This window comes from Ranitomeya variabilis, chromosome 1 (assembly GCF_051348905.1).
Source record: "Ranitomeya variabilis isolate aRanVar5 chromosome 1, aRanVar5.hap1, whole genome shotgun sequence".
Taxonomy (NCBI): domain Eukaryota; kingdom Metazoa; phylum Chordata; class Amphibia; order Anura; family Dendrobatidae; genus Ranitomeya; species Ranitomeya variabilis.
The window spans coordinates 657,761,897-657,788,261 of NC_135232.1; the positions used below are offsets into that span (position 1 = coordinate 657,761,897).

The window sequence follows — 26,365 nt, forward strand, 5'->3', positions numbered from 1 at the left end:
TTCAATATTATTTGACACCCTGATGCCCAGGTAAGTGACTTCTGTAACCACTTGAACCGGAGGTGGCTGATCTCCTACAAGAGTCTCACCCGGAAAACCTCTTTAAGAGAAATATTACCTCCATTGACCGTATAGCGTTAGGTGTCACAGGTGCTCTTTGGTCCATGTATGTGTGTACGTAAAGGTAAATCCAGCGACTCGCCGGTCTCCAAATAAAGTCATTCACTTTCAATTTTCTTCTTCCAACTACGCCTCATCTCTGTGGAATGAAACACACAGATATCTCTGGCTGACTGCTCTTAGAGCGCCATCCCCACTTATATACCAGGCAAGATGAAAACAAAACGTGCTGTAGTGCCACTCGGGTGCCATAGATAGTAATAGTAACTCTTTTCTTCCCCCTATTGTAACAGTATCTTTAAAAATAAAATATATTAGCGCCCTCTTATGAGAAATGTCCCCCTGAGGCCCCCATACAGTACTAATGTTCATGTCCCCTGTACAATAGTAAAATTCCCCTTTGTGCCCCCATACAGTAGCAATGTCTATCTTTGTGCCAAAATACAGCAGTAATGCCTCCCTCCTTAGTTACATACAGTAACTGTGTCCACCATTTATGTCAAAATACAGTTGTATGGATTTTGGCCCCATAGAATAATAATGTCCCCCATCGTGGTCCATACAGTCATAATGTCCCCATTGTGGTCCATACAGTTGTGGTCTTCCATTGTGGCCCCATACAGCAATAATGTCCCCCATATAGTAATTAATGTCCCCCATATAGTAATGAATGTCCCTCATTGTGGCCCCATACAGCAATAATGTCCTCCATATAGTAATGAATGTCCCTCATTGTGGCCCCATACAGCAATAATGTCCCCCATTGTGGCCACAATGGTCCTTCATATAGCAAACAAATTAAAACACCACACTTCTCACTTGTCCCCGTTTTAATAGCGAGCAGCTCCTTCTTCCTCCACTATTGGCCGATGGAGTAGCATCATTGCGCTCCTTTCAATGGGATGCCCGATGTCACCAGCTGCTGGCCTCTCATGGGCCAGTGAACAGTATAAATATTGCGAGGCAGGGAACCAGTGGCTGTGTGTAACACTTATCCAGTTGAAAATTGTGCTGGCTTCTGGAGGGTCCTTCAGCACTCCGGGACCGGTTGCTGTTGCACCCTATGCGACCACAATCTTTATGCCCTTAAAGGGAAGGTGCCATCCCAAAAAATTTTTTTCCAGCGATTGAAAAAATGTAAAGAATTAATGTTTAAATTTTCTTAAAAAATATTATCATTTGTTTATAATTTAGTAAAATATGAAAAATAGTTTTAAAAGGTTTGGCATTTTCACTTTTAAACACTAGGGGGAGCAGCTAATGAACTTTGACAAAAACCTAGTGTACAAGTAGCTCACATTACGGCACTGCAGTAATTATGGGCGGAGTCTGCTGATGTGTGTGATCTCTCCTCTCCTCCCCTTCTGGGTGTTTGCTAAGGGATAAGAGATGATGAGATTCAGGAACCCAGCGAGCAGCCATTTTGTTGGTGACTGCATTGTTATACTGGCAAGTAGACAGTCACCGAGGATGGCAGGCAGCAAGGATTCCGGGAGATATATGGTGGAGGGAGCAGGGTGACAGCAGCACAGAGTATTTCAGGAGAGCAGTGTGCTGGTCTATGGGGGGCACCCTGTTCAGTGTGCGCGGAGCAGCCAGGGATTGTACATAGAGCGCTGTCTTTTATACACATGGATGGACCGTCTCCTCAGAAATCCAGGAAACATTTCTGTGGATTGATGGCCTGTTCTGATCCAGACTTTGCATGCAGACCCCATTCCCCTCCTCAGATCCTGTCCTGGCGATGTGTGAAAGCGAGGCGACAGGCGAAGTACGGGGTGACGCTGGGAAGGAAATGTAGCCATATAGTAACGATAAACATGAGACCCTTCTCTTCAGCTGCCTCACCAACCCTCCCCTGACTGCACCTAACTGGAGGTCATGCTGCCCCTCTATTACCCCAGACCCGTGTGCAGGTGATCAGCCAGAACCACCCTAGAATGGGTCCCCTTTATGAAGATAATACTGCCATAGTGTTCTCACATAATACCGCCATATATATCACACATAATACAGTCCTTTAGTTCTCACATAATATCGCCTTATAGATCACTCATAATACCGCCATATAGAGCAAATACCGCCATATAGAGCACACATAATACTGTCCTATAGTTCTCACATAATACCATCATATAAATCGCAAATAACGACGCCATAGTGTTCTCACATAATACCGACATATAGATCTCACATAATACCGCCATATAGATCACACATAATATCGCCTTATAGATCACTCATAATACCGCCATATAGAGCAAATACCGCCATATAGAGCACACAATACTGTCCTATAGTTCTCACATAATACCATCATATAAATCGCAAATAACGACGCCATAGTGTTCTCACATAATAACGACATATAGATCTCACATAATACCGCCATATAGATCACACATAATACTGTCCTAGTTCTCACATAATACCACCATATAGATCGCAAATAACGACGCCATAGTGTTCTCACATAACGACATATAGATCTCACATAATACCGCCATACAGATCACACATAATACTGCCATATAGAGCGCACAATACCACCATATAGAGCACACATAATACTGTCCTAGTTCTCACATAATACCATCATATAGATCGCAAATAACGATGCCATAGTGTTCTCACATAATACCGACATATAGAGCACACATAATACCGCCATAAAGAGCACACATAATACCGCCATGTAGATCTCACATAATACCGCGATATAGATCACACATTTCGCGGGCAGGGTCCTCTCTCCTACTGTACCAGTTATGACTAGTGTTGAGCGATACCTTCCGATATCGGAAAGTATCGGTATCGGAAAGTATCGGCCGATACCGTCAAAATATCGGATCCAATCCGATACCGATACCCGATCCCAATGCAAGTCAATGGGACGAAAATATCGGAATTAAAATAAACCCTTTATAAACTTGTAGGTTCATTCTACATGAAGGAAAACAACTAAGAATAATGTAGGATGTATTGGGGGACGTGGCGGAGATATTAAAGGCACAGAGGTTTAGCCCAATGTAATAGAATAGCAGGATTTTTTTTTTTTTTATGACGTTCGGCGTTAGAAAGAATTTGACTATGTTAATTTTTTTTTTTTTTTATGTCAGATATTGATGTTTCACTACTTCCACGCCCTTCACCTTCTTTTTTACTTCTCCCACGCTTTCTTCTTCATTATCCTCATCATCAGCTTCTTTGACATCAACTTCTTCACCTTATTCATCTTCTTCTTCATCTTCTACCTATTATTTTTTGGCTTACATTGTTCATATTCTTTTTATTTTACTATTATCTTCATCATATTCTACTTCTTCATCATATTCTTATTTGTGACAGGCATTCCCGTAGTTGTTATCTATAAAAGTTTGAAGATTACACCTTCCGTTCTGCCTGTCACAAAACAGTTACATTTGTCCGCGTTCAGTTTGGCCTGCAGCATCAGGCTTTATCCAGGGGCACCACGAGGAGGAACGGACTCACCCCCATACACTGCTTAGTCTTCTTCTGCTTATAATTTAGATAATATTTTTTGCTCTGATATTTTGTGTTATGCTTAATGTTCTTCTGCTATTTGTTCTGCAGCCTCTTGTTCTTCTGCTTCTCGGTCTTCCAGGTCGTCGTCGTCTCCGGGGTCGTCGTCTCCGGGGTCGTCGTCTCCGGGGTCGTCGTCATCGGGGTGGTCTTCAGGGTCGTCGTCTCCGGGGTCGTCGTCATCGGGGTGGTCTTCAGGGTCATCGTCTCCAGGGTCGTCGTCATCACGGTGGTTGTCGTCTCTGGTGTCGTTGTCATCTTAGGGGTGGTCTTCCGGGTCATCGTGTTTAGTCTCTTGAACTTGGAAATGTAGCAGAAGGTACAAGAAGGCTGAGAAAATGCCGAGAACCAGCTGATGGAACTGGAACTCGGATGGCTACCCGAAGGTCCAAGAGCCAATGGAACTACCGAGGACCAGCTGACGTTACTGGAACCCGGTTACTAAGCAGGAGGTACCCGTGCCTGAAAGCACTACCAAGGACCACCTGACGTTGGTGGAACTCGGATACCCAGAGGGAGGCACCTAAGCCAAAGGCTCTGCCCGGAACCAGCTGACGGTACTGGAACCAGGATGGGGAGCAGAAGGTACAAGAGCAAAAGACACTGCCGAGAACCAGCTGACGGTGCTGGAACCCGGATGGGTAGCCGAAGGTCCAAGAGCCAATGGAACTACCGAGGACCAGCTGACGTTACTGGAACCCGGTTACTAAGCAGGAGGTACCCGTGCCTGAAAGCACTACCAAGGACCACCTGACGTTGGTGGAACTCGGATACCCAGAGGGAGGCACCTAAGCCAAAGGCTCTGCCCGGAACCAGCTGACGGTACTGGAACCAGGATGGGGAGCAGAAGGTACAAGAGCAAGTGTCTGCGTGGCTTTTGCAGGACACGATGCCGGCTGCACAGCAGGGGAACAGCTGGCGGTGCTGAACCCCACTGACACATTGGCTGGTGTTTTTCTCTGTGCAGCTAGCAGTACCGGGCCCCAACTGGCGGTGTTAGAGCCCGGGGTCAGCAGGAGGAGGAGATGGAGCAGAGTGTAGGCCGAAGCCTGCACTGGCGGCAGCTTTTGGGTCTGTTGTGCCTGCGTGGCAGTTGCAGGACACGTTGCCGGCTGCACAGCAGGGGAACAGCTGGCGGTGCTGAACCCCACTGACACATTGGCTGGTGTTTTTCTCTGTGCAGCTAGCAGTACCGGGCCCCAACTGGCGGTGTTAGAGCCCAGGGTCAGCAGGAGGAGCAGGGGGAGCGGAGTGTAGGCCGAAGCCTGCACTGGAGCAAGTTGAAAGGAAACCTGTAACCCCCCCCCCAGGCGTTTGTAGCTGGAAGAGCCATCGTGTACAGCACTAATGCTGGGAAAGGTCAACTTAGCTCTTTTAATTATGGTCCTTGCAGATGCTGAACCTAACACTTATGAAATGTGTCCCCTCACAGCGTTCAACCGTCCGGTAGGTGGAACTTTCCTTTGTCATGTGACGCAGCACAGCCGTCATTTTTACCCCCTTGGCGCCGTGCGCCACCACCTCAGCGTTGTTTGAATCTGTCCCGGAGCCTGCGCTGTTAGGTTACCCCTTGGCCATGCACACATTTTGCGCTGCCCGTCTTCTGACATCATTTGCTGTCAGGCTGACTGCGCCTGTGCGGGTGCGCTGTCCGAGATTCAGCCTCGCGGTGTCGTCTAATGTAATCCCACCGCGGGCCTGGGATCCGTGGCCATGCGCAGTGCATATCCTCGCCTCTCACTCCCCTCCCTACGGCTTCTAAAGACTGTTCGGTGTCAGCTGATCCCTAATAGCATGCCACGGCCGTGACACCGCACAGTCTTAAGAAGCCGTAGGGAGGGGAGTGAGAGGCGAGGATATGCACTGCGCATGGACACGGATCCCAGGCCCGCGGTGGGATTACATTAGACGACACCGCGAGGCTGAATCTCGGACAGCGCACCCGCACAGGCGCAGTCAGCCTGACAGCAAATGATGTCAGAAGACGGGCAGCGCAAAATGTGTGCATGGCCAAGGGGTAACCTAACAGCGCAGGCTCCGGGACAGATTCAAACAACGCTGAGGAGGTGGCGCACGGCGCCAAGGGGGTAAAAATGACGGCTGTGCTGCGTCACATGACAAAGGAAAGTTCCACCTACCGGACGGTTGAACGCTGTGAGGGGACACATTTCATAAGTGTTAGGTTCAGCATCTGCAAGGACCATAATTAAAAGAGCTAAGTTGACCTTTTCCAGCATTAGTGCTGTACACGATGGCTCTTCCAGCTACCAACGCCTGGGGGGGGGGGAGTTAAAGGTTTCCTTTCATCTTGCTCCAGTGCAGGCTTCGGCCTACACTCCGCTCCCCCTGCTCCTCCTGCTGACCCTGGGCTCCAACACCGCCAGTTGGGGCCCGGTACTGCTAGCTGCACAGAGAAAAACACCTCGCCAATGTGTCAGTGGGGTTCAGCACCGCCAGCTGTTCCCCTGCTGTGCAGCCGGCAACGTGTCCTGCAACTGCCACGCAGGCACAACAGACCCAAAAGCTGCCGCCAGTGCAGGCTTCGGCCTACACTCTGCTCCATCTCCTCCTCCTGCTGACCCCGGGCTCTAACACCGCCAGTTGGGGCCCGGTACTGCTAGCTGCACAGAGAAAAACACCAGCCAATGTGTCAGTGGGGTTCAGCACCGCCAGCTGTTCCCCTGCTGTGCAGCCGGCATCGTGTCCTGCAAAAGCCACGCAGACACCAGAACTGAAATTGAAGGGAACCTGTCCCCCCTCCCCCAGGCGTTTTTACGTTATCCAGCCACCTTGTACAGCGGTAATGCTGCATGTGTGCAAGGTGGCTCATAAACGTATTCTCCTCGCACATGTGGAACTGAAAACACGTCTGAAATGTGTCCTCTGTGTGACCATTTAACCGTCCCGGTGGTGTGACTTTCCTTTGTAATGACACGCTGCAACCCCCTTGGTAGCGCTGCCCGTCTTCTGGCATCATTGTTTGGCTGGCTGCGCCTCTGCGGCCGCCCTGACCCACACAACGCCCCTCGGTGTCTTATTTATTGGGACTGCGAGGGTGTGATTGATGGGCATGATCAGTGCATCAGTTCGCCTGTCCCTCCTCTCCTTCCGCCTTCTTCGGACTGTGCGGCTTCATGGCCGTGGCATGCGATAAGGGATCAGATGACGCCGCACAGTCTGAAGCGGGTGTAAGGACCCGAGTGTGAGAGGCGAACATATGTGCTGCGCCAGGCCCTGAATCCCAGCCCCGCAGTGTTTTAACAATGTTAAGACACTGCGGGGCTGGGATTCATGGTCATCGCGAACCGCACCGGCCGACATTAAATGATGTCAGAAGATGGGCAGCGCTAACAGCGCTAGGCCAGGGGACAACACGACAGCGCAGACTCCTGTACAGCAAATAACAACGCTCAGGAGGCTGCACCCAGCACCAAGGTGGGATTCTTGACATCTGTGCTGCGTCTCATTACAAAGGGAACTCGCGCCTCCAACACAGTTTGACTGTATAAAGGGCTAAATGTTAGACGTGTTTCATTCAGCGTGTGCAAGGAGCGAAATTAAAAGAGCAACCTTTGACTTGTGCAGCACTACTGCTGCATAAGCTGTGGCTCTTCTACTTTGTAACCCCTGAGGGGGGGTTAAAGGTTACCTTTGAAATTGGTTCAATTAGGCTTCGGCCTACACTCTGCTCCCCCTGCAGAGCCCGGGCTCCAACACCGCCAGTTGGGGCCCGGTACTGCTAGCTGCACAGAGAAAAACACCTCGCCAATGTGTCAGTGGGGTTCAGCACCGCCAGCTGTTCCCCTGCTGTGCAGCCGGCAACGTGTCCTGCAACTGCCACGCAGGCACAACAGACCCAAAAGCTGCCGCCAGTGCAGGCTTCGGCCTACACTCTGCTCCATCTCCTCCTCCTGCTGACCCCGGGCTCTAACACCGCCAGTTGGGGCCCGGTACTGCTAGCTGCACAGAGAAAAACACCAGCCAATGTGTCAGTGGGGTTCAGCACCGCCAGCTGTTCCCCTGCTGTGCAGCCGGCATCGTGTCCTGCAAAAGCCACGCAGACACTTGCTCTTGTACCTTCTGCTCCCCATCCTGGTTCCAGTACCGTCAGCTGGTTCCGGGCAGAGCCTTTGGCTTAGGTGCCTCCCTCTGGGTATCCGAGTTCCACCAACGTCAGGTGGTCCTTGGTAGTGCTTTCAGGCACGGGTACCTCCTGCTTAGTAACCGGGTTCCAGTAACGTCAGCTGGTCCTCGGTAGTTCCATTGGCTCTTGGACCTTCGGCTACCCATCCGGGTTCCAGCACCGTCAGCTGGTTCTCGGCAGTGTCTTTTGCTCTTGTACCTTCTGCTCCCCATCCTGGTTCCAGTACCGTCAGCTGGTTCCGGGCAGAGCCTTTGGCTTAGGTGCCTCCCTCTGGGTATCCGAGTTCCACCAACGTCAGGTGGTCCTTGGTAGTGCTTTCAGGCACGGGTACCTCCTGCTTAGTAACCGGGTTCCAGTAACGTCAGCTGGTCCTCGGTAGTTCCATTGGCTCTTGGACCTTCGGGTAGCCATCCGAGTTCCAGTTCCATCAGCTGGTTCTCGGCATTTTCTCAGCCTTCTTGTACCTTCTGCTACATTTCCAAGTTCAAGAGACTAAACACGATGACCCGGAAGACCACCCCTAAGATGACGACGACACCAGAGACGACAACCACCGTGATGACGACGACCCTGGAGACGATGACCCTGAAGACCACCCCGATGACGACGACCCCGGAGACGACGACCCTGAAGACCACCCCGATGACGACGACCCCGGAGACGACGACCCCGGAGACGACGACCCTGGAGACGACGACGACGACCTGGAAGACCGAGAAGCAGAAGAACAAGAGGCTGCAGAACAAATAGCAGAAGAACATTAAGCATAACACAAAATATCAGAGCAAAAAATATTATCTAAATTATAAGCAGAATAAGACTAAGCAGTGTATGGGGGTGAGTCCGTTCCTCCTCGTGGTGCCCCTGGATAAAGCCTGATGCTGCAGGCCAAACTGAACGCGGACAAATGTAACTGTTTTGTGACAGGCAGAACGGAAGGTGTAATCTTCAAACTTTTATAGATAACTACGGGAATGCCTGTCACAAATAAGAATATGATGAAGAAGTAGAATATGATGAAGATAATAGTAAAATAAAAAGAATATGAACAATGTAAGCCAAAAAATAATAGGTAGAAGATGAAGAAGAAGATGAATAAGGTGAAGAAGTTGATGTCAAAGAAGCTGATGATGAGGATAATGAAGAAGAAAGCGTGGGAGAAGTAAAAAAGAAGGTGAAGGGCGTGGAAGTAGTGAAACATCAATATCTGACATAAAAAAAAAAAAAATTAACATAGTCAAATTCTTTCTAACGCCGAACGTCATAAAAAAAAAAAAAATCCTGCTATTCTATTACATTGGGCTAAACCTCTGTGCCTTTAATATCTCCGCCACGTCCCCCAATACATCCTACATTATTCTTAGTTGTTTTCCTTCATGTAGAATGAACCTACAAGTTTATAAAGGGTTTATTTTAATTCCGATATTTTCGTCCCATTGACTTGCATTGGGATCGGGTATCGGTATCGGATTGGATCCGATATTTTGACGGTATCGGCCGATACTTTCCGATACCGATACTTTCCGATATCGGAAGGTATCGCTCAACACTATTCATGACGTTCTAGCGATATCGTTACGATATCGCTGTGTCTGACACGCTACTGCGATCAGACACCCTGCTGAGAATCGTACGTCGTAGCAGATCGTTTGGAACTTTCTTTCGTCGCTTGATCACCCGCTGACATCGCTGGATCGTTGTGTGTGACAGCGATCCAGCGATGTCTTCGCTTGTAACCAGGGTAAACATCGGGTAACTAAGCGCAGGGCCGCGCTTAGTAACCCGATGTTTACCCTGGTTACCAGCGTAAACGTAAAAAAACAAACAGTACATACTCACCCGTCGGTGTCCTTCAGGTCCCTTGCCGTCTGCTTCCTGCTCTGAGTGCCGGCCGGAAAGTGAGAGCAGATCACAGCGGTGCTGCGCTCTGTTCTCACTGTACGGCTGCACTCAGAGCAGGAAGCAGACGGCAAGGGACCTGAAGGACACCGACGGGTGAGTATGTACTGTTTGTTTTTTTACGTTTACGCTGGTAACCAGGGTAAACATCGGGTTACTAAGCGCGGCCCTGCGCTTAGTTACCCGATGTTTACCCTGGTTACCCGGGGACTTCGGCATCGCTCCAGCGCCGTGATTGCAACGTGTGACCGCAGTCTACGACGCTGGAGCGATGATTATACGACGCTGCGACGTCACGAATCGTGCCGTCGCAGCGATGAAAATTTCAATGTGTGACGGTACCCTAACACACGGAATAGGATTAGATACACGGCTCAGCACACAGTATCCCACAGGAGAGGATTAGATACACATCACAGTATCACACAGGGTAGGATTAGATACAAGGCTCAGCAGACAGTATCACACAGGATATTATTAGATACACAGCTCAGTCACTATCACACAGGATAGGATTAGATGCATGGCTCAGCAGACAGTATCATAGGAGAGGATTAGATACACGTCTCAGCAAAGTATCACACAGGAGAGGATTAGATACACAGCTCAGTCAGTATCACACAGGATAGGATTAGCTGCATGGCTCAGCAGACTATCACACAGGATATTAGATACACAGCTCAGTCAGTATCACACAGGATAAGATTAGATACATGGCTCAGCAGACAGCATCACACAGGAGAGGATTAGATACACGGCTCAGCAGACAGTATCACACAGGATAGGATTAGATACACGGCTCAGCAGACAGTATCACAGGATATTATTAGATACACAGCTCAGTCAGTATCACACAGGATAGGATTAGATGCATGGCTCAGCAGACAGTATCACACAGGATAGGATTAGATGCATGGCTCAGCAAAGTATCACACAGGAGAGGATTAGATGCATGGCTCAGCAGACTATCACACAGGAGAGAAGTAGATACACAGCTCAGCAAAGTATCACACGAGAAGATTAGATACGCAGCTCAGTTAGTATCACACAGGATAGGATTAGATGCATGGCTCAGCAGACAGTATCACGCAGGAGAGGATTAGATACACGTCTCAGCAAAGTATCACACAGGAGAGGATTAGATACACAGCTCAGTCAGTATCACACAGGATAGGACTAGATGCATGGCTCAGCAGACAGTATCACACAGGATAGGATTAGATACACAGCTCAGACAGTATCACACAGGAGAGGATTAGATACACGTCTCAGCTCAGTCAGTATCACACCGGCTAGGATTAGATGCATGGCTCAGCAGACAGTATCAAACAGGAGACGATTAGATACACAGCTCAGCACAGTAACACACATGGGAGGAGATAACTTCTCAGAGTCAGCACCACAAAGGATAGGATTAGACTGCCTCTCCCCCTCCCCACTGATACTTCCCTGCTCCGCTGCTGAGTCCTTTCTCCCTCCCGTCCTTGGTCTCCTCCTCCTATAACCACAGGGCTCCTGCGATTATACTGGGAAACTGGAGCTCACAGATGCAGTGTGAGCTCCAGGAAGATGGCGCTGACCTCCTGCCTCTGCTGTGGTGTGGACAGCTCAGGGGGCGTGGTCAGATCACAGCAGGGAGCAGCACAATGATAGGTATGGGGTCGGACGCCGACCGCAGATGTCTATGCCCAGGGCTGCCGTATTTGCAGAGTGTAAGTGTCGTGCAGCTACACTTACACTCCTGCAAAGCAAAATGGCGGCGCCCAGTGGCTGAAAAAAAACCTAATAATTAAAAAAAATGTTAAAGTTAAAAAATGTACATTTGTATTAAAAATAATTGTTTATGTAAGCAATCATTTTTAATACAAAAAATAAAATGCGGCACCTTCCCTTTAAGGGCTGGATTACCAGAGGGGCAAATTTTAAGTTACTACCATCAAAAGCTTATTCATCTATTTGACCATTTTGGAAGTTAGATCTTTTCCATCATATATGAAAAATAAAGCTTATTCAATGGATAATAAAAAACGTCATCACTTTTTCGATTATTTCTGCTTGAGCAGAGAAGAATCTCACACAGGTAGTGAAGTGAAGCTTCAGGAGTCTGCTCTAAGGGACCAAATTAATGTTGCAGTCGTGATAACACTATACAGTCAGTAATGGCGTCTACTCTACATCAGGGAACACCAGGACGAGGTCAATTAAAAAAAATCATTGGATTCACAGTTTATTTTACAATATTTGAGAAGTCTACAAGTTAAGGCATACATACTGATGCGTTAGCGTTCTGAACTGAAAAAAAAAATGAAAAAAGATCATCAAAACGCTCTGAGATATCTAAGAAAATGTTTAATAAAAAAAATATAGTTCAGTAAATCAAGACAAACGGAGGCTTAAAAAGAAAAAAAAAACAAGAAAAATCATTACATGGAACTTGGACAAGGATATACGACATGAACAACTAATGGCAATGTTAATCCATTCGAACCGTGAATGTCGAACATCATCCAAGAGTAACATACATTGGTAAATAAATTGGCATTAAGTAAGACGATTCATTACACAGAGCATTTAATTGCATCCCTCCCAAAAAAAAAAAAAAATGGCGATTGTATCTGTGACGTACTAGAAGGTGTACAATGACTAAATAAAGGTACATGTGGATACACCAAGTGTGGGCTATGCAGCACAGTGCTGTGTCTGACATGGAGGTAGCCCAATGTCTGTACGGGGTCCTCCTCCGCAGCTGGGAATTCCCATTTGATCAATCCATTGAAAACATTGCGGCTGTGGCAGGCGACAGGAGGGTCTGGTTAACTCAAATTAGGACGGAGTGTGCTTTATGGTTTACCATTCAACACGGCCAAGCAACTCTGCAGCAGCTGCAAATTACCCTGCAAATGAGAGGGAACACAAGCAGGAAAAGGACGATCAACACCATAAATTAAGAAATCTTAGTATGCGGTCGAATGATCCACCCCAGGTCAAAGGCCGTGCAATTGTAAAACACATGCATGGTGGGCAGAGTGTCGCTCCAACATGTAGTCCCACCGTTAACGGTGCAAAGCCATAAAATACTTTGAATAACTAGCACACGAGTGTATTTTTAAGGTTTTTTTTTTCCTTATATTTAAAGGGAGCTTGTCACCTTGACAAAATACTATTTACCTGCAGATATAAAGTTAATCTGCATATAACTATAGTGTTACAATGCTGCCCGACCGGTGCAATAGAAGTGCTGCTACTGGGAGAAAATGACGTTTTTTTCCTCCACAGATCCGCCGTCTTTCAGTCATGGAGCAATTATAATCATCACTCAGTACACAGTGAGCGGTGGCAGTAAGGATGCCCCGGCACTTTCATTGGCAGCTCGCTCTGCATAGTTGTGCTGGACAGAATGACCTGTGATGGTAATTGTTCTATTCATGCCCCCATTACTGAAAGCCGGTAGACGCACTTACAGTAAGGGAGCTAGGAAGAACTGTAACACCAATTACCTGCAGATTAATCCTATATCTGATGGTAAATGTCATTTTTCAGGGTGACAGGTTTCCTTTATATGCAAAGGGTTTTTTGGCCAATAAATATATTTGCAATAGGGTTTCATTACAAATGTAAACTTAGACCGCTGCTAAGTATCACAGAACATAGCCATCTTCAGTAAAACCCACCAGTAAGAGGACAGGATCTGTAACACATCTCTATCCTCCTAAATACAGGTGCTTCTCACAAAATTAGAATATCCAAAAGTTAATTTAGTTCAGTTCTTCAATACAAAAAGTGAAACTCATATATTAGATAGAGACATTACACACAGTGATTTATTCCAAGTGTTTAATCTCTGTTAATGTTGATGATTATGGCTTACAGCCAATAAAAACCCAAAAGTCATTATCTCAGTAAATTAGAATACTTTATAACGCCAGATTGAAAAATGATTTAAAAATCAGAAATGTTAGCCTACTGAAATATATGTTCAGCAAATGCACACAATACTTGGTCGGGGCTCCTTTTGCATCAATTACTGCATCAATGCGGCGTGGCATGGAGGTGATCAGCTTGTGGAACTGCTGAGGTGCTATGGAAGCCCAGGTTGCTTTGATAGCAGCCTTCAGCTCGTCTGCATTGTTGCGTCTGGTGTCTCATCTTCCTCTTGACAATTCCCTATAGATTCTCTATGGGGATAAGGTCAGGCGAGTTCGCTGCCAATCAAGCACAGTGATACTGTTGTTTTTAAACCAGGTACTGGTACTTTAGCCAGTGAGGACAGGTGCCAAGTCCTGCTGGAGAATGAAATTTCCATCTCCAAAAAGTTTGTCGGAAGAGGGAAGCATGAAGTGCACTGACTTCATCAAGACCAAAATACAGTGGGCCTACACCAGCAGATGACATGCCACCCAAAGCCATCACTGATTGTGGAAACTTCACACTAGACCTCAAGCGGCTTAGATTGTGGCCTCTCCACTCTTCCTCCAGACTCTGGGACCTTGATTTCCAAATGAAATGCAAATTTTACTTTAATCTGAAAACACCACCTTGGACCACTGAGCACCAGTCCAGTTCTTTTTCTCCTTGGCACAGGTAAGACACTTGTGTGTGGTCGCTCTTGAAGCAATGACTCCTAAGGGACGCTTAGGAAGCCTTTGCAGGTCTATTTTGTTACTTATTCTAATTTAGTGAGATAATGACTTTTGGGTTTTCACTGGCTGTAAGCCATAATCATCAACATTAACAGAAATAAACACTTGAAATAGATTATTCTGTCTGTAATGACTATATAAAATACAAGTTTCAGTTCTTGCAATGAAAAAAACAAAATAAATTAACTTTTTAATGATATTCTAATTTTGTGAGAAGCACCTGTACTCTTCTAGGCTGATTAAAGGAGGATTTGGGTTGGGACCCTATCCGAGTACTAACTTATCCAGGAGTGCAGTGTTCCTACCGACTGATTAAACGAGTTGTCAGACATTGGGGAAAAAACAAAAAAACAAAACAAAACGGAAAACACCGTCATATTCGCTTTCCATCATCAGTGTCGATTCAGTATAGGCTGCAGGCAAGGGACATGATAACCACATTGTTCTGATGTCACAAGACCGTTGAAGGCTCTGATTGGCTGCAGTGGTCAGGTGACTAGAACAGCACATCAGAGAAGCATTCGATAATGCGTGGTTCTAGTCACTTGACCACTGCAAAAGATCCCAACCAACAGCGGTTCTCTGACCTTCAGATCTATGGGGGGGGGGGGGGGGTGGTGAAAAAAGAGAGTATGGAGTTAATTTGTTATTTTGAAAATATCCATGTCAAGAAAATTAAAAACAATGTAGGATAACCCTTTTATTGACCATGTTAAAGTAGAAATCAGCTCCACAGATTGCTCATGTCAACAAAGATGAGAATCTATTTTTCTTGTGGAAATGTTCAATCTTTGCAAAGTCGCAACTATACATGCAGATTTTGCAGCCAAACTCGCAACGGATGTAAGTCCCTGAGTAAAACAAGAACTCCTTGTATTATCTAGTTCCCAGAGGCATAGTAAATCACGAGCTTCTATCACTAGGGTTCCAAGTATTCGTCAAAAATGAAGCAGTCTTCTGAATAGAAGAGTAAAAGCAACAGGAAACAACTGATTGATTGTTTCAAAGAGCGAATACGTCAGGATTAACAATTGGTAACATGTTTTTCTGCACTAGGACACTTCACAGAACTGCGCAACTTGGCAGATTTCCCAGAGCTTTACCATAGCAACAATTATCGGGGTGTTATAAAAGCCCTGGACACCAAGGAACAAAAAAAAAAAAAAAAAAAAAAGGAAATGGACAAATCAGCAGAAATCAGAATTTATACCTTGGCATGCTTAAGTTCCAGTTCTGCAAGCTCTACTAGATTTTTACGAAAAGCAGCAACTCTTCTTGTTTTAAAGTCCATGAGTTCTGGAAGATAACAAAATCCAACCATGAACATAGATTAATAATCAGATTTGATAACGACATGAAAAAAAAAAGTCATCACAGTACAGGAAGTGTTGTCATAGGCCCACAGATGTGCAACAAATAATATTCATCCCAACATCAAATCTTGAAAATCTCCCCTCCCCCACGCTCAAGTGTTAAAAAAATAAAATGAGGGTTACTTTTTATTTCATAAATTAATAGTACATATGAAACACAAGAAACAAGTACAGTAATACATCTTACCCAAAAAATCTGCTACTTTCTCCTCCTGGACTGATCCTTCATTCTGAATTCATGGGCCAAGATCTGTATTCCACGAAGAAAGATTATTCCTTTACGGAGATAACAGTTGGTGCTTTTAACATTCTATAGAGGAGGAGGGAGCTAAAGGACAGGCATTCTGCTGCAAATTCTCCTGAAACCACAGTCACAGTTCTCCACAGAACTTTACGAGAACCAACTGTTATCTCCTATTTCAGTAATGGGAAACTCTGGGTTCACTGAAGAGATTTCACCAGTGAATTCAGAGTTAATGAATGAATCATGAGTCCAGGAGGAGAAAAAAAAAGTCTTAGTTACTTACCGGTAACGGGATTTTACAGAGCCAATGACAGCACAACCGAGAGAGGGTATCTGCTCATCAAGGACAGGAAACCTACTGAATAAAAGGGCGGTACCTCTCCTCCGCCATCAGTTTGGGTTTCAGGGCATGAGAGAACCTCCAGACAGTAACATAACCATCACCAATAAACATTCTTTCTTAAACACCCTTAAAAATGTACACCACTAGAGATAAAAACGGGGAGGGAATATAGGGGTGCTGTAATGGGCTCCGTAAAATCCTGTTAGCAGTTAACTAAGATTTTTTTCCCTTTCTGCCATGACAGCACCACCTGAGAGATTTATATAGATCAAAAGCACCTTAGGGAGGGATCACCGCTTGTAACACCTTTCTCCCAAAGGACAGTTCATCAGCGGAAAACAGGTTAAGACTGTATTTTTTTTATAGAAGGTTGAAGGGGAAGACCATGTTGCTGCCTTACATATTCTGTTGATCGACACCTCCACTTTCTCAGTCCAGGAGGCTGCCATGGCCCTGGTTGAATGGGCCTTCAGGTTCTTAGGAACCAGCATATTACTAGAGGAGCACACTAGGCTAATGGCGTACCTAATCCATCTAGCTATGATACCCCTTAAGACCTTTCTTAATCCCCTGGAATGACAAGAATAAGGACTCACTCTTTCTCCACTGTCTTGGCATGGCTAAGTATTGCACCAAGGCTATCCTAACATCCAACATGAGGCTTCTGTTTCTACGTATTTTTCGGGTCGCTAAAAGAGGGGAGAACTATCTCCTGGCTTCTATGAAACTTTGAGGCTACCTTCGGGGGTCCTGAGGAAGGAGAGTCTTCTTTGCTCCGAAACGCGCGTCGGGGTCCTGTCCAGCTGTTCCGCCCATACACCGGTCCTGCAGGTATTAGGTATGTAGCTATACCTTACGGCGATGATTTGTGTTATGATGTGTAGCATATGCCCACGGTATAAATATTTTTCTATAAGCATTGTCTTTAATTAACATGGGCATTTGTTCCTAACAACCCTGTATAGTGCTGCACCCCTGCTAGTGACTCGGTGATGTTTGGACACCTGGTCCTGTGTTTTGGCCTGTTCATGGTTTAATGGGTGCCCCCCTTCCCTATGCTTTTTTACCTGTTCATGTCTGGTGTTTTAATGTTTACCCAATAAAATTATCAGCGGAAGGTTGGCCAAGATCTTATCCCTAGGGGTGATGTTCTTTATCTGGTCCTCAAGCTGCTGTAGCCACACCATCATGGATCTGGCTGTGCAGGTTACCGCTATTGCTGGTTTTAACGACCCTGCTGATGCTTTCTATGCATGTTTCAAGTAAACCTCCGCTGTCTTGTTCAGGGGGTCTTTAAGAGGCCCCAGGTCTTCAAAGGGCAAGGTAGACTTTTTTTTGCTGATTTTGCTATAGCCACATTGATTTTAAGAGTTTTATCCCATACGCTTGCTGCTTCTTCGTCAAACGGATATCTTCTTTTTGACGAAGATGGTAATGGGTTTTTACGGTCCGGTTTCTTCCATTCCTTACCAAAGAGCATTTTGATTTTTTCATTGACCGGGAAAGAGCACTTTTCCTCTGTTCCAGACCCCCGAACATGATGTCCTGGACTGTTCTAGGGATCTTAGGATCAGCTATGCCCATAGTTGACTTGATTGCTCTGACCAGCCTGTCTGTGTCCTCTGCTGGAAAACAAGGCCTATCCATATCACTATCAGAGGAGGAAGAGGAGCCAGATAAATCAGAATCCTCCCTATCCTTTAATGTTACTGAACCCACAGACTCAGATGACTGCAGTCTTGATCTTTCCTCCCCTTTCTGTTTCATTAGGTGTTTTAATGAATCCTGGACTTCTGATCTAATTATGGACTTAAGGTCCGTAGCAAACCCGAGGGTTTCCTCCGAGATGGTTCACTGTATGCAATCAGGATGTGGTCTTTTAACATAAGTGCAGGATAAATCTTCCCTGCACAGAGCACCCTCCTTATTGTTCTGCTTGGTGCTACATTTCAGGGGCCTTTCCTAGTAAAAAAAATACATAAAGAAAAGGGGAACCCATATAATATGGTGAACCTATCCTCACCTACTGTATTCTCACCCATCCCTTGTAGATTGTGAGCCTTCGCGGGCAGGGTCCTCACTCCTCCTGTACCAGTTATGACTTGTATTGTTTAAGATTATTGTACTTGTTTTTATTATGTATACCCCTCCTCACTTGTAAAGCGCCATGGAATAAATGGCGCTATAACAATAAATAATAATAATAATAATAACAACTTTCGGGTAGATCATTCACCATTCAACTGATCAATCTATGGTTCTGGAGATGAAAGCTGGATCAGTTCAGAAGATCGTTCTCCCCTGGAGGTGGACTTATGACCTGCCTTATTCTTCAGGCTGGTTATGCTGCTTGCCCGACTACCACTGCTGCATCCCTGGCAATGGTGCAGCTGTACTGACTGCTGTGGCGCCTGCTGCTGCACATCCATTCCTCATACCGGGATGGACCAGGCACACCTCCATCCAGCCCCTGACTTCGAATTGTTGAATCCGGCGTGCTGTGGGTAGGGAGCCTCAGCCAGTCCTGCACCGACCCGGATGTCGGCTGTAGTTTCCGGCACACTACGTCATCGGAACGTACCGAATATCCCCCCGCGCAGTCCCGGGTGGGCTCACTTTCCGGCGCACTCATTGCAAGTGTGCACCGGGATTCCAAACAGCGCACCCCGCACGTGCGCAGCTCTGGAAGAGAGTCCCGGCGCACTCCACCGGGGAGCTCCTGCAGCCCCAGCATGCGCAGACCCGGAACCTTGTGTCAGCCAGAGACTTTGTACCAAGAGGTCTCTGCCTGCACTGCTTCGCACTGACCTCATGGCCAGTGGTACCTCACCCCTTCAGAAGGCATCCCGTCCTGGAAACCATCCAGATCTGGGCAAGTCAAAGTACCGCTCACTTGCTAGGTTCCCTCAAGGACAGGAAACAAAAAACTGAAGCGGAGGAGAGGTACCGCCATTTTGTTCTGTAGGTTTCCTGTCCTTGATGGGCGCATACCCTCTTTCAGGTGGTGCTGTCATGGGAGAAGGGAAAAAGCAGATTTCACTGATATTATGAAACAGTTTCTTATCTTCATGTATATTTTTAAAAACTAAATGACAGGTAAAGATTTACAGATTGCCAATCGTTTAATGTGGTTTACATAAGCAGACCAAGCTAAAGGATGCACACTGAACGATCATAATTGATTCAGTGCACATACAGTGGGTACGGAAAGTATTCAGAACCCCTTTAAATTTTTCACTCTGTTTCATTGCAGCCATTTGGTGAATTCAAAAAAGTTCATTGTTTTCTTATTAATTTATACTCTGCACCCCATCTTGAATGAAAAAAACAAATGTAGAAATTTTAGCGAATTTATTAAAAAAGAAAAACTGAAATATCACAAGGTCATAAGCATTCAGACACTTTTCTCGGACACTCCTATTTAAGTCACATACTGTCCATTTCCTTGTGATCCTCCTTGAGATGGTTCTACTCCTTCATTTGAGTCCGGCTGTGTTTAATTAAACTGATAGAACTTGATTTGGAAAAGCACACACCTGTCTATATAAGACCTCACAGCTCACAGTGCACGTCAGACCAAATGAGAATCATGAGGTCAAAGGAACTGGCCAAGGAACTCAGACAGAATTGTGGCAAGGCACAGATCTGGCAAAGGTTACAACAGAATTACTGCAGTACTCAAGGTTCCTAAGAGCACAGTGGCCTCCAGAATCCTAAAATGGAAGAAGTTTGGGACCACCAGAAGTCTTCCTAGACCTGGCCGTCCAGCCAAACTGAGCAGTCGTGGGAGAAGAGCCTTGGTGAGAGAGGTAAAGAAGAACCCCAAGATCACTGTGGCTGAGCTCCAGAGATGCAGTAGGGAGACGGGAGAAAGTTCCACAAAGTCAACTATCACTGCAGCCCTCCACCAGTCGGGCCTTTATGACAGAGTGGCCCGATGGAAAAATCTCCTTAGTGCAAGACATATGAAAGCCGGCACAGAGTTTGCTAAAAAACACATGAAGGACTCCCAGACTATGAGAAATAAGATTCTCTGGTCTGATGAGACGAAGATAGACCTTTTTGGTGATAATTCTAAGCAGTGTATGTGGAGCAAACAGGCACTGCTCATCACCTGCCCAATACAATCCCAACAGTGAAACATGGTGGTGGCAGCATCATGCTATGGGGGTGTTTTTCAGCTGCAGGGACAGGATGACTGGTTGCCATTGAAGGAAAAATGAATGCGGGCAAGTACAGATTTGTCCTGGATGAAAACCTCTTCCAGAATGCTCTGGACGTCAGACTTGGCCGAAAGGTTCACCTTTCAACAAGACAATGACCCTAAGCACACAGCTAAAATAACAAAGGAGTGGCTTCAGAACAACTTTGTGGCCATTCTTGACCACAGAGCCCTGACCTAAACCCAATTCTCACACAAAGAATATCATTCACAGAAGAGTTGTTATGAACGAGTGTTCATGTCCAGGGAACTAGTCTGACTGCCGTATGTGGAGTCGGGAAGGAATTTTTTTCCCCAATGTGGAGCTTACTCTTTGCCACATGGTTTTTTTTTGCCTTCCTCTGGATCAACATGTTGGGGCATGTTAGGTTAGGCTATGGGTTGAACTAGATGGACTTAAAGTCTTCCTTCATCCTTAATAACTATGTCAGGGTAAATACACTAACAATCAAGTCTCAGGCTGCATTTTGTTGGCTGATCAGTTGGTTGACATCTAATAACCTGGGGAGACGGGCTGAACACATTTCCATGTATTAATTATTAATATGCATTGAATATTGTTCTCGGCAGCACATGTTCTGAATACAAAGGACGATGTGCTATCGAGAATGACGATTTTAAGCTTAAAAACCATTTCACCGGACAAACAAGAATTTTGCTTGTTTGTTTCATGGTTTGCAGCCTGTTTAGATTATCCCTGATTATCTACAAAAAAAACCCAAAAACACCTTTCTAGAAAAGCTTACATTATCGGCCAGGGAAAATATGGCTTGGATGGATCTACCACCACAGCCGTGATGAGATATATGCAAATTGGGATGAAAACCAAATAGAGCCCTATATGCAGCACTCACTGCAAAGATCTCTATGTTGAATCCTTTAAATCCTTGGCAGTGATGCCTGTGCACCCCTTTTTGGCATCAGCATAAAAACATGCTTGAGGTTGACGATTAGGTCCAAAATGTCTAAGTAAGGGGTTAAATAAAAGCATGCTAAAAGCTTTCAGGAATAAGGAAGTGAAATAAGACTGATTATTGTGCAATAATGGAAGTACGCAAAAGTATGTGTCACATTAGGAGTCGCTCACAGGGCGTAAAAAGTGTACTTAGGTAATCCTGTCGGCTAATGTTCTTAAAAACCATAAGCCGCTCTGCCGCAGTCTGGATTGGTGCAAGCGCACAGATATTACCGTCTACCTATTGCTATCTAGCCCATAGTACGAGCCCCCTGCATCCCCCGCTCCAACACTGACCAATATAAGGATTACCGAGACATTTCTGGCAGATCATATATCTTTCAGATACTTCTCCAACCCCCCTTACCTTGTTTTGCAGATTCAGAGATTTTCTCAAACTTCTGGCAGCTTAACTGCTGAGTGGTTTCCGCAGACAGCACATCCTTGTTTTTAGCCCTCGCTTTATCTAGTGCTTTATTGGCATTTTCATAATCTACCAACGAGCGGGATCTTCTGTACAACAAATCCTGGAAATGAGAAACTCAAAGTAATAAATTGGAAAAAGAAAACAGATTAAGAAGATTTAGTTTCCGCTTGGAGTTTGATCACTGGGAAAAGAATAAGGACGGCTCTGTACTCCATATATAATGTTCCTGTAATCCTACTGAATACCGGTAAATTAACCAGCTGCAATGCCGCAGAAACATAAGGCTCATCTGGGGGGGGGAATACCTGATGGGTGAACGTTGCAGATGCTTTTCCCTGTAAGCAGCGGCATCCGTCAGGTAGTGGACGGTGGATTGAGTCAATGATCGGAGGGTGTGAAGCATCCTGCAGCATCTGATTTGCAACTGCAGCAGAACAGCCCAGCTACACAAGTAGATGTGTGTGAGGCCTAGTAGAGATGAAGGACTCATGCGGACATCTGGGAATGGACCGCAATGCATGGACTGGCCACGGCTCTCCAGAAGCCGCCGGCGGGGGACGTGACAGACATCAGAAGGTGAGTATGTAGTGTTTTTTTTTTTTTACTTTTACAATGGTAACCAGGGTAAATATCGGGTTACTAAGCGCGGCCCTGCGCTTAGTAACCCGATATTTACCCTGGTTACCATTGTAAAACATTGTCAACACACTTCATGAACAGAAACATCACAGAATGTTTTTAAACTATAAGTGCAATCATATTGATGCTGTGACGATTATGGCTATGGACCTAAGACTGAGACCAGTCGCAAAAACAGTACCAAAACAAGAGAACAACACGACTAAAGGACTCCAAAATAGTTAACTAAGTATAATAAATATTTTATTAGGGAACACAGGTACAGATGAAAACCAGGAAAAGGAGGAGATACACCTACTAGCACATGCCAGAAATGGACGCTCTGCAGGACATACAATGATGTGACAGGCAAAGAAAATAACACTATTAAATATATATATATTGCACCAATACCATACAGCCTGATTTAATATTAGCCCCATACAGGAGGAAATAAATAGGTAAGAAACATCACATATTAGAATAACATATTACCCGTATATACGGCCAAGTACTGTCCAGGAGCGTCCCCCCGACGCGCGTTTCGGCGCTGTAGCCTTTCTCAAGGGTCACCCCTTGAGAAAGGCTACAGCGCCGAAACGCGCGTCGGGGGGACGCTCCTGGACAGTACTTGGCCGTATATACGGGTAATATGTTATTCTAATATGTGATGTTTCTTACCTATTTATTTCCTCCTGTATGGGGCTAATATTAAATCAGGCTGTATGGTATTGGTGCAATATATATATATTTAATAGTGTTATTTTCTTTGCCTGTCACATCATTGTATGTCCTGCAGAGCGTCCATTTCTGGCATGTGCTAGTAGGTGTATCTCCTCCTTTTCCTGGTTTTCATCTGTACCTGTGTTCCCTAATAAAATATTTATTATACTTAGTTAACCATTGTAAAACATTGCAGGCATCGTTGCTTTTGCTGTCAAACACAACGATACACACCGACCTAACGACGAAATAAGGTGCTGGCCTTCTAGCTCCGACCAGCGATATCACAGCGGGATCCAGATCGCTGCTGCGTGTCAAACACAACGAGATCGCTATCCAGGACGCTGCAACGTCACGGATCGTTGTCGTTCTCGTTGGAAAGTTGATCGGTGTGAAGGTACCTTTACACTTTTGCATTAGAGCACAAAGCCAGCCAGGTCAGTCTGAGGGAGAAGCTTTACAGTATTACAAAGCATGAAGAATCTACTAGAGTCATAGCCTCCATTTATTGGCAATTCAGGTCCCTCAGGATTTACCTGTGACTGCTCAATGACCTGAATGGGATACACCAGGTTTGGCCAGCAAGAAGCACCCTGCAGGGTGAAGGACTTTGTTATGAAACATTTAGGAAAATCCGATAAATCCATTGAAACACGTGTGAAGCAAGCCTTATGTTGTAGTAATCTACGCAGTGAACCGTTTACCTTAGCAGCTTGTGATTCCCTTAAATAATATTTCAGAAGATCAGAAAGCTTCAGGTCTTCATCAGCCGATATCCGGGCCTCAATTTTCTAGAGAAAGGATAAAAAAAAAAAACTGTTGATACAACTCCCTTGTCTTAACTGGCTACAGTAGACACATGCAGAGGTAAAATTTCCGAGAGGGTGAAGTCCTGTTTTTCTCATACATCTATGTCATAGACAGAGGTAAATTATCAAGTCCTGGATGCCTTCAACAACCACTAGGGGGCGCTTGCTGCATAGTATATACACACACAGGGAGTGTCTACGGTCCCCCCGCCACTACAGTGTCTAGGGTCTTCCCCCCTACAGTGTCTACGGTCCCCCCCCCCCCCCAGTGTCTACGGTCCCCTCACCCCTACAGTGTCTATGGTCCCCCCGTCAATAGATCTGTCAGACTATGTAGGTGAGCACACTACAGATACTTTGCTGGCAGCAGTCGTGCAGCAAGACTGGGAAGCAGTTCCTTTAAATATAGTTCTAGGCACACATTTCTCTTTGTGCTGATATTTGCTGGAAAACATTGCTTAAGAAACTGTAGGACAAGTGACCACAACTTCCCCCCCAAAATCTTTAGTTCCATGCATTGAAACTAGAGTAAAAGCTGTGCAGGTCATCGGATTTACTGACTATCATTGGTTAGATAGGCTGCATTCAGACGTTGCTTCCCCCCCCCCACAACAGAGCCATGCACGTTAGAGAAGTCATATTGAGAACATCAATGACAAGTAAATCAACAGAATCGGGTGTCACCAACCATACGGAGTATTAAAGCCAACGAAGGTAATTTGCTATTGAAAATAGTAGAGAATATACATTCAAAGAATTTTTGGAGAAACTTTATATAGCTCTCACCTTCACTAGAGAGCGGAAGAAATGAATGAATGAAAATTTAGATCAAAGTGAATTTCTGCAATTCTAGTGAGGCCCGGCAACTGCTGGAGGGGGATAGCAATTCAGATAAAGCCAATGGGGCCATCATGGCTCTCTAGGGGCGCAGTCAAACGGGCGTATATATAGGTGTATATATAGGACCAAAATGGAACTCAGTACACGGACTAGCCGGCGGCTCTGCTGACCCAAGTGTGACAACTTCATATATTTCTACACATCGGTCATGCTGAGGTTGGGAGAGCTGTGCCTTAATTGGAAGGATCCGGGTCCAGATGGCATGCCCGTGGGATTATCTAAAATATATGCAGATTCTCCGAATATGTCTGAATGGGTTAAGGAAATGACCAGCCTTCAAACTATGGAGGAATTGTCCGCTGAGGTTAATGGTTCAATGGAGAAATATCTGCAGGTCTGGAGTCCTTGGATTTTGTATATGGACTTTTAGAATTTTCAATCCCTCTTTTTTTAAGCCATAAGGAAGATAGATTGAACAATAAGGGTTAGACAGACGTCATTATAGGGGTGCAAGTTGCCCCCTTTTATATCAGACTTCATGGTTCCTCCCCCTCTCTTCTTTCTCTCTTCTCTCCCCCCTTATTCCTCTTCTTCGTCTCATTCTTTCCTTTTGTGTTTATACCATTATTATTTGGAGTGACCTAGCTTCTCTTGTTTGGGTTGCTCTCTTTCAGCGGATACTTCATTTGTATCGCCAAAAATCATACAGTCTCCCTGGATAGGGGATTCCTACATCTGCCATGGTTTTATTTTTCTTTTCAGATTTTGTTGGACTTGATTGAAAATGACTTTTGACCTGAAAGTGCTATTATTTCGGGACTTGTTAGCGACAGGTCTTGATATACAGTTGTAAATGAGATTTCTTTTTGTACGCCGTAATCATTATGTTGCTGAATCCTTTGTCACTTGATTGTTCTGAATTTCTTTTCAATAAAAACCAGATTAAACATAAAATATATGTAGATGAAGGGAGTCCAATTACTCTGAAGCTGTCAAAGGGAAACCTTTCCAGTCTCGTTTGTATGATGCTACCAATATGGTACTACAAAAGGCAGACAAACCGGCCGAAAATTGTGGGTTTATCTGCCCCACATCCCTCCTAAACACAGATTATAAAATCCTTACTATAAAATAAAGCAAATCGATTAAAGGGAATCTATCAGCAGATTTTTCTATGCAATCTAAGAGCAGCATAATGTAGGAGTAGAGACCTTGATTCCAGTGAAGTGTCACTTAGTGACCTGCAATTTGCAGTTTCAATAAAATCAGTGTTTTAATCAGCAGGAGATCATGACAGGACTAGGTGTTTCATGCCTCCTGGTCCAACCATGCCCCCAACAAATATTAGCAACTTTTTGGCAGACAGAAATCTGAGAAAACTGCGATTATGTCACAACTGCTGAACTCAGTAAACGAAGTGATACATTGCTGGAATCAGGGTTTCTGCCTTTACATCATGCTGCTG

General features: G+C 45.5%; 1 protein-coding gene across 1 annotated transcript in view; it reads right to left on the bottom strand.

Moving 5' to 3' along the window:
* Positions 1-12,035: 12,035 nt before the first annotated feature.
* SNX6 (sorting nexin 6) overlaps positions 12,036-26,365 on the bottom strand; it is a 53,686-nt gene continuing 39,356 nt past the window's right edge. Inside the window, exons 11-14 of the mRNA XM_077262746.1 lie at positions 23,956-24,042; positions 21,851-22,010; positions 15,557-15,642; positions 12,036-12,600 (exon numbers count right to left, since the gene is read on the bottom strand). Of these exons, the coding sequence (XP_077118861.1) occupies positions 12,547-12,600; positions 15,557-15,642; positions 21,851-22,010; positions 23,956-24,042 (387 nt within the window). The 3' untranslated portion in view covers positions 12,036-12,546. The remainder of the gene's footprint in view (positions 12,601-15,556; positions 15,643-21,850; positions 22,011-23,955; positions 24,043-26,365) is intronic.